The sequence below is a fragment of the Heliangelus exortis genome, chromosome 3, assembly GCF_036169615.1.
Source record: "Heliangelus exortis chromosome 3, bHelExo1.hap1, whole genome shotgun sequence".
Lineage (NCBI taxonomy): Eukaryota > Metazoa > Chordata > Aves > Apodiformes > Trochilidae > Heliangelus > Heliangelus exortis.
The window spans coordinates 70,846,283-70,855,257 of record NC_092424.1 but is presented as its reverse complement, the minus strand read 5'-3'; the positions used below and the strand labels follow the sequence as shown (position 1 = coordinate 70,855,257).

Below are 8,975 nucleotides of genomic sequence, written 5' to 3'. Positions count from 1 at the left end.
AAAGAAACAGTAGGGTCATTTGGTCACAGGCTGGATGCAAGTAACCATCTAGAGGAATAGTCTCCAGACCTTGAAGTAGGAAAAAATGAACATGTAAGCAGTTACAATAGGTCTGTAATACTCGAAGAGGTGCACTAGCACTCAGGGAGATTTAGGTAATTATTCAAATGAATATGAGCAAATGTAAAGGTGATGCTCACAAGGAGACACTGTTTCCTCAGGATGCATAAACATGCATAGAATACTGTCCAGTCCCTTCCTCAGTACACCTTTGAATAAACAGTGTGATTTTAAAAGCATGTGGTTCTAACAAGGTAATGCTGAAGTGAAGCAGTAAAAATCTGCAGTGGCAAATAATCTGGTGAGATATGCATTGCAGAATGTCAGAGCTACTCACAGGGCTGGAATGGCAACATGGTGCTCCTAACTTTGAGATCCAACAAGTGTCAGCAGATCTACTGCTGTCATTCAACTGACCTTGCAGGAAAATAAAGGTAATAAAAAAGCCAAGTCAGTGGTGAGGGAATTCCCCACTACAGATTCTAACACACAGGTCAAAAGTTATTAAGAGGTTTCTCTCTGAGCTGTTAAAAATAAAAGACTAATATCCTTGTGAGTGAATGTCATGCATTGAAATACACACAATGAAAAACATAAACAAGAGAGGAATTACTCTTCCTAAACAGGAGATGACTCCACTGAAGGGAAGAAAAAAAAAAAAAAAGAAAAAAAAAAGTTTCAAATCATCTGAAAAGGAGTTTAAAAAGCATCTTTGTCAGATGGATGTAATGCTAGCCTGTATTTGAGCAACCTGTTGAGAGCAGAGCCTGAGCTTGTGGCAGCTTTGAGAGGGAGCTATTCACTGCCATCTAATGGTAAATTGGAAGAAGAGAAAAACTAGACTAGTCTTCTCCCCGTCGGAATAATTTGTTTACAATTACAGTTTGATGTAATTAACATAGGATTAATGAATATTAACATAATTTTTGTCTTTTTGGTCATTAAAAAAAAGCCTTTAATAACCTAGGTTCAGAGTTGCCAAGACATCATATAACTGTAGTATGAATCTTTAAGACAAGTGCTTTAGTGGCCCTCCTTGCCCTGTGGTGTGGAGGGAATAACAATGGGATTACAAGAAGAAACCCGTGTGACACTGAAATGTCCTCTAGAGTTGAGGGCTGAATGAATCCTAACAAAGACCCTGGTAAGGATCTGTTTTTGTGACTAAGACATAATAGGAACATGATATGCCTTCTAACTGGTACAACTGGAACAGTTGCCCGTGTAGCTGTACTGGGAAATGAGGCAATCCTGACAGAGGTGATGCCTCTGCAGCTGTGCAGTGAGGAGATAAATCAGATGCACAATGTGTGTTGATGACATCGAAGTTATAGTTCCTCTTTTACAGGAGAGACTGAGTACCACACTATTAACCTTCTGCAGCCTGTTAAGAGGCATATCAAATTCAAAGGGCTCTTAAAAAATGGAGAGGTTTGTGGGGTTTTAGTTATGTTTTAGGTGTGGGGTTTTCCCCCCTGTTGGAGGCGGCATTTCTGCTCAGGGAATCCCCACTGTTCAGACATCCATTTCTATTCTGACTCACTATGTGCCACTATGAATGCAAGAAAGTTACTCCTGCCAATATTTTTTTTATTTCAGTAAGGATGTGTGTATATTTTAAGACATATGGGGGAAAGTGCACAAGAAGCACTTGTTCCCAACTAAAAATGTCAGTATCTCACAGAACTGGGCACTAGAGCATTTAAAATACAAAAAGGAATAAAGACGTTCACAGTGTCCTTCTTAGCAAAGGAGGGGAAATAGCCAAGGAATTGCTCTCTACAAAATATCCCCGACTTAAAAACCTTCATTCAAGCATTTAATGACAAAATTTATACAGGTGTAAAATCAAGCAATCACTTATAGTGCCTGTGCTTATAGCACAGCTGCTGTGCAGTGCTAACTCTGCAGTTACCTCACTTGCCCTATTTGCTGATAATTTTCTGAGGGTCTGTCAGGTGAGGTGACAGGCATTTTAAAGCAGAAGCTTTAAAGCTGTAAAGCAGAAGCTTAACTTCAAAGCTGAAGTACTCTTCCATCTGCCAACATTACCCTGAACCTTGTACAGCCTTTTACATCAGGCCAGGATGCTGCCAATCTGATGGAGCTGCATTTTGTACCTGTTTCGTATGGATATGGAGAATTTCCCAAATGCTGAGTGGAGCATTCGAAGTCACTGAGAGGGGTGTGTTTGATGCACAACAGAGAAAAAGGTGGGGGAAGACAGAGGAGAGATGGACCTCTCATAGTTTCTCAGCTTCAAAAATAAAGAGGCAGGGAATAGCAGAGATGTGGAGTGGAAGAGGGAGGTGCAATGTGAAGGAAAGTAACAAAGATGAAGACAGTAGAAACCCATCCCATAAACGGATTTGGATTGGATGGTCATCACTGTCAAGCCTGCCAAATCAGTTCGTGGTCAGGAAGCCTCGACATCTCCTGGAGGTATTTCCCCAGCCAGTGACAGTTCCAGTTTTCTGGTTTGGGCATGTGGGCAGAAAACTGACAGGCCCTTGGCACTGAGGTTGGGGATGCTTGGCCTCATGGAGGCAAAATACTTCGAGTGTTGCAAAGAGAAAATCAGAGGTGTGAGGAAAAAAAACAACAAAAAACAAAAAAAAAAAACCAAACTCCAAACCCCAAAACCAAAGAAAAGCATTAACATAATTATTCCCCAGTGCTTTAACTGTGACATATGGAGAGCAGCACCGGTGGTGAGGGAGGGGCAGCCCTGCCCAGCGAGGGGAAGGAGGTGGAGGGGGGAAGGTGCAGCCGAGACACCCCCGCAGTTAAACCTGCGGTCTGCCGCTTCCCCTACTCCCACCTCTCCCCCCAGAAAACCAGGGTACACTGAAAAACTACACGCTGCTAAAAATAGCGATGGGGGAATTCATAACGGGGAAACCTCGGTGTGCCAGGAGACCGGTGGTGATGGGGCAGAGGCCGGGTCCGAGGTGCTGTGACCTTCCCCCGGGACCCTCCGCTTTGCTGAGGAGGGGGTAGGAGGAGTCCCGCCCGCCTTTTCCCCCAGCTCCGTCCGGCCGCCAGTCCCACGCCGCTTCCTAACGCCGCCCGGCGCCGGCGGGCATGGAGAGCAGAGACAGGGAGAAGGCACCTCCGCTACACCTCCATCACCTTCCCGCCCCAGGACGCGGATCCCCCCGCCACAGAGGGTGCGCCGGGACCCAGTCCCGGCAGAGGGCGCCGAGTCCGGGCCGAGGCGACTCCGCCTTCGGCCTGCGAGCGGCGGCGCGGGGACGGCAGCGGCAGGCCCGGGCCCGAGGCGCCCGGACGACCCAGGTAACCGCGCCTCGGCCGCGGCCCCCTGCGCATCGCCGGGCCTCCCCTCCGGCAGGGACGGGGCGCGGGGCAGCGGCGGGCTCCGCCGCGGCTCCAAGGTCGCAGGACGGGGGGAGTTGCGGGGCTCGGCGTGGCCTCCCCGGCGGTGGGGTGGGCGGCGGCCGGGCCTGCCCTTCGGTCGCGGCCTCCCCTCGGCACCGGGGCCCAGCGGCGGGTCAGGCAGCGTCCCCGGGGCGGGGGGAATGGGGAAGGGTCAGAGAAGGTTGGCGCTGGCGTGGCTGCGTGGTTCGGAACGAGCTTCCCGCCTTCGGCTGCGTTCGGCCTGGTGTCCCCCGAGGGGCAGGCGGGAGGGGGGCGGGGAGGAGTCCGTCTGTGTTAAGGTTCCATGAGGGGAGGAGGAGGAGTCCGCCCGTGGCTATCATGGGGGTGCTCTTGGCCGCCCTGGCAGAGGCTGCCTCAGGGGTTGGCTGTGCCCGCTGGCCTGCGGGGAACAGAGAGCTGGAGCAGTGAGAAGAAATAATAATAGTTGTTTACGCATTCAAATAACTGTTCTAGGAGTTTGCCCCCAAACTGAGGAGGAGCTGATGTGAGTACTGCACCATCCTAAATTTTAAACTAAATGTCATGTATTTTAACGTCACATACTTAAATTAAAAAAAAAAAAAAAAAAAAACCAAGGGAGTTGTAGTTAATTTAATATGCCCAATAATTGCTCCTATTTATTTTTTTTCCTAACCAAAAAAAAAAAAAAAAAAAATTCTCGTTCAGCTTTCTGCAGAGTTCATCTGGGTGCAAGGAAAACAAACTGCAGTCCCACGAAGTAGACACGTGTTTCCGCACCTATAAAACTGCAATAAAAGCCAGTGCTCCACCTAACTAGGACGGAATGTAAATCGGTTTCTAAGGCAAAAAGACATCTGAGGTTTTTGGGGGGTGTTTCTCCCAGGGACGAGAATGCTTCAGAACAGAGCAGTACTGGGGGGCTCGCAGATGAGACTTGTAGCTGGTATCTTTGTTGCAATGTGCCCTTGTGACCAAGAAGGCCAGTTGTATCCTAGAGTGCTTTAAGAAGGGTTTGTGCACTTCCAGGGAGATTTATCCTGCCCCTCTGCCCTAGTGAGGCCACATCTGTAGTACTGGGACCAGTTCTGGCCTCCCCAGTTCAGGAAAGACAGGGAGCTACTGCTAAGAGTCCAGCTGAGGGCTACAAAGATTATCAGGGGATTGGAACATCTCCTTTAGGAGGAAAGGCTGAGACACTTGGGTCTGCTTAGCCTGGAGAAGACTGAGGGAGGACCTTATCAGTGCTTACAAACATTTAAAGGGCATGTGTCAAGAGGATGTGGCCAGAGTCTTTTCAGTCATGACCAGTGACAAGAGAAGGGGCAGTGGGCACAAACAGGAACACAAGAAGTTCCATCTGAACATGAGAAGGAACTTATGTACTTTGAGATTGCCAGGAGCACTGGAACGGGCTCCCCAGAGACCTTGTGGAGTCTTGGTCTCTGGAGACACTCAGAACTCACCTGCACACCATCCTGTGCAGCCTGCTGTAGGTGAACCTTCCCTAGCAGGGGGATGGGACTAGGTGATCTCCAGAGCTCCCTTCCACTCTGTGATTCTGTGTCAGCCCAGTACACAGAGCAGTGTTATTTCTCAGCTATACCACGATGCCTTTTGCCATTCAGGGAAATGGGGGGTGGCATTGTGCAGCATTCTGCCATGCAGGAGTTCTCTCAGCAGAGACTGAAGTTAAGCAGCTTTCCACTCTTCTGGGGGGGGCTTACTTGCTTGCTGTATGGAGCAAATTGGTTTTGTTAAGAAAAAGCCATGATAAATGTAGGTATCCCTATGCTTTTTATTACATCATTATCTTTGTTTCTGTGTCTTCTGTGAACTGTATATTAGATATGGAGGAAAATGCCACAATTGTGTTTGGACAGTTAATATGAAAGACTAGAAAAGGAATGATGAATGGAGTATTCCACTGGGGGTTTTAGTGTTTGTTTTTCATCTGGTGTTTTAGCTCTTTGCAATGCTGGGTTGTGTATGAGAAAGGCAGATCATAAAGCCTGTGTGAGACATATAGGGGGTATAGGGAACCAGAAAATAATATTTTTGTAATAGCTACTTATAAATAGTAACTATGAATAAATCTTTGCAACATTTAAAGCAGTTGCTAGTTTTTACCTATGATTGTTTATTTTAGGGTATGCTATGACTGGCTTCAGACTCCCCATCACTACTTTTAGAAAACTAAATGTTTGGTTTGGACTGTGGGAGAAATTCCCCTCTAATAAACTGTGTCTCTCTTGGAGGAGAAGCATATTCTGTAACTGTCAAGCAAGCACAGTAAACTACAGAAGATGTTTCAGCTTTTCCCCAGTAAAAAAACTCTGTGCAGTAAGACTTTCTCCAGAGTATATCTCGGTACCTTCTCTGAGGAACAAAAGTACCAAGAGCTCTAAAAGGAGCAGACAGACTGTACAAGAAGAGGAAGAAGAGGATGAAGAAGAAGAGGAAAGTGATTTGGAAGATGAATATGAAGATGACCCCTATGTAGTAAAAGATTACAAGGATCTTGAAAAAGTTGTACAGTCTCTTCGATACGATGTGGTCATGAAAGCTGGTCTAGACATGGCAAGAAAGTAAGTATGGAAGAAACAATTTGCTGATATGAAAGATTTCACATCATACTTTCATATCATATGTCATATATTTTATGGCTGTAATAACTCAGTACTTGAGATTTCTTTTTTTTGTGTGTGTAGCTGTTTTGACTGTCTAAAAATATGTTTTGGATGTATGTATGGGTGGTTTTGTTTGTTTCACCTTACCTCCCTTGAAACAACATGTTTTCTGCTTTTCACTGTCTGCAGTATTTCTAAGATTGCTGGAGGCATTTTCTATCAGTTACTGTTTTTATTTAAAATTAAGAAAATGGAAAATACTGTACTAAGTAACACAAGAAAGATCAGAATCAGAAAATCAAAAAATATTTGAGATAGAGGGGATAAAATAATGCACTGCTTATTAGCTGTAGGAAATGGTGCTGAGTTAAAACCTAACATGCTTCAGTCAACCAGGTAAATGTGCAGTCTAAGTGTATTATAGTGTTTGATCTTATTCCTCATACAGAAGCCTTATATTGCAGCATTGTTAAAACAGCATTAGTAGCTTGATCACTTAAAAATTATTAATCTGGACAATGCAGGGAAGGGGACATTATTCATTGGATATTGAGGAGACAGGTCTTCAGAAACAGCTGTTTTATTGCTTGCACCTCTGGCACAGAGCAACTATACTCTGTTATTTAATTTGATATCTATGAACAGCTTTTTTCTTCTTTACCTTAAATAGAGGTATCCTTTATGTGCAGATTAGAGTTGTGGTAATGTGCCTTTCACATGAGTGATGTTCTTGTGTATCTGCAAAGAAACAATTGCATTTGTTCTGCTGCACATTGTAAATGCAATAAAACCTTGTTTTTCTTCAGTAAAGTAGAAGATGCCTTCTACAATAATGAACTCAGGCTGAATGGAGAAAAACTATGGAAGAAAAGTAGAACTGTAAGACTTCTTTAAATTTAAATCTTTTAATAGAGTACAAGAAAATAACTAGGCATGACCTCTTCTTCACCTTCGTTTTACTTGGGTCAGAAGAGCTAACCACTAAATTGCTCTGCAATGGTGAATGAGTAGCACTGCTAACACCACTTCCAGGTTTGTGTGTAACTCTAATTCCCTGGGTAAGGTGTTATTCCCTAAGGCAGACTTGTGGTATTAGAGGGTAAAATCTATGGCTGCAAGTCAGGAAAAGGCAGGTGGTAACAAGGACAGAACTTTCTGAGTTGCTGGAGGAAGCGATGGTAGATGTGTGAGGTTGATAGAGCAGGAGTTATTAAACCTGAGGTACTAATGGAGCAGGCGCATGATTAATGAATCAGAGAAAGCCTGGTGGTGCCATGGGATTGAAACTGGAGCAGCTCAGGAAAGGTCATTCTATCTGCAGTAAAGCACATAGGAACACACTTCAGGGAGGAGCCAGAAAGGTTGCAGACTAGTTTTTCACAGCAGAGCTCACCAGAATGGTGACAAATATATTTCTACCCTCCCTTTATGTGAGGGTGGTCACTGTCATCAAAGGGCAATAAGAAAAAGCCAAGTTCCTGGTCCCCTAAAGTTAAGGCTGTTTTTTGAGAGCTGTATGGCTTTTGTGACTTTTGAAAGGAACAAACAGTTAACCACCATTCTGGTTTTTAAAGCTCTTTTAAACTGGTTTAAATGAATGAGGGGTAACAGCATTTTGCTGTTCTGTGTCTGTATTGATACAGAAAGATTGGCAGGATTCCCTTCAGAAAAAAAACCAAACAAACCAAACCACAACATACTGCATTGCACCTTTTTCCCAGAGTTAAGTATTAATTATGGAACAGGGTAAAGGTTTAGGCAGAAAAGGTCATGAGACATTTAATTGCTTATTGTTAGGGCTTTCCTAGAAGTTCACAGCTGGAGGATCTGTGATAGTTTTAGTGTTGCCTGCCTTCCTCATCTCCTGGGAGATAAGACTATTAAATGGAAAGAAAAGAACAAAATCAAAATAGGACATAGGCTGTGGGGATTTGTTGCTCCCCTGGAATATATATAATCACTCATCTTCTCTTTTTGTTTCCAGGTGAAAATTGGTGACACTTTGGATTTGATAGTTGGTGAAGATAAAGAAACAGGAGCTGCTGTGGTTATGCGGGTAGTCTTAAAAAAAGTATCTAACAAAACTGAAAGTGAAAAATATAAAATAATTTTGAGGCGTTGGAAAAACTTAAAAGTGCCCAAGCAGGATGTACTTAAGTAACAGGGAGTTGCATGTGGTGGCTTAAGATTTTTGCAGAAAACCATATTTGTTGTTAAATATGAATTTTGGTTAAACAAAATTACAGTACCCTTTTATAAGGGTTTGTGTTGGAATGTTATCTCCCTCTGCTGTGAACATCAGTATTCATGCAATAAGCCTGTCACTTTTTGCTGTTAGTTTTATTTCATGGTATTATGGAATAAAAGATCCGATCCTTGCATTGCCAGGCAGTTTCCTTGGAAAAATTACATAAAGTGGATCAATAAAGGCTAACTTGATTGGTGTTTAATTGCTGTCTAGTTTTGTTAATCAGAAAGATTACATGAAAACTGACATCACAACTAGCAGAGCTGCTTGCTTATTTTCCAGTCTAGCTTCAGGAAATAGTTAGGGATAACAGGGATAAAAATCCCAGTTATGTAAAGTTACTTCCTTTTTCATTATTGGTTTGATCTTGGTTAACAATACCAACTCCATGCTTGCCCGTGCTGCTATGCCAGGAATACAAAAGGATACTGATTGCAGCTGCATATTTCTAAGCAGGAACCTTCATGCTAACAGAGAATGAGTCATGGCAGGTACTCACTCTGCTCTCATGGAGAAGGCAGCTCAGAGAGGAGATGTGTGTAGTACTGCTGATTTTTACTATTTAACACTACTTTATGAGTTAACCAAAGTGGTGCATTCCTGAAAGTGTAAGGATTAGGAGTGTCTGGCCTCCCAGAGAAGTGAGGACAAGCACCCATCACTACAAAATGCCTCTGGAA

General features: G+C 44.0%; 1 protein-coding gene across 1 annotated transcript; it reads left to right on the top strand.

The window, feature by feature from the left end:
- Positions 1–3,200: 3,200 nt before the first annotated feature.
- MTRES1 (mitochondrial transcription rescue factor 1) lies at positions 3,201–8,497 on the top strand. Its single transcript, XM_071741228.1, has 4 exons — positions 3,201–3,357; positions 5,567–6,005; positions 6,854–6,926; positions 8,032–8,497. The coding sequence occupies exons 2-4, from the start codon at positions 5,575–5,577 to the stop codon at positions 8,206–8,208; spliced, it is 681 nt and encodes a 226-aa protein (XP_071597329.1). The 5' UTR covers positions 3,201–3,357; positions 5,567–5,574; the 3' UTR covers positions 8,209–8,497.
- The last annotated feature ends 478 nt before the right edge of the window (positions 8,498–8,975 follow it).

Bases quoted from the DNA above. Each gene is read 5' to 3' on its own strand.
- MTRES1 (XM_071741228.1), top strand. From the start codon at position 5,575: ATGACTGGCTTCAGACTCCCCATCACTACTTTTAGAAAACTAAATGTT. The intron at 6,006-6,853 runs GTAAGTATGGAA...GTTTTTCTTCAG, and splicing joins GGTCTAGACATGGCAAGAAA to TAAAGTAGAAGATGCCTTCT. The intron at 6,927-8,031 runs GTAAGACTTCTT...TTTTGTTTCCAG, and splicing joins TATGGAAGAAAAGTAGAACT to GTGAAAATTGGTGACACTTT.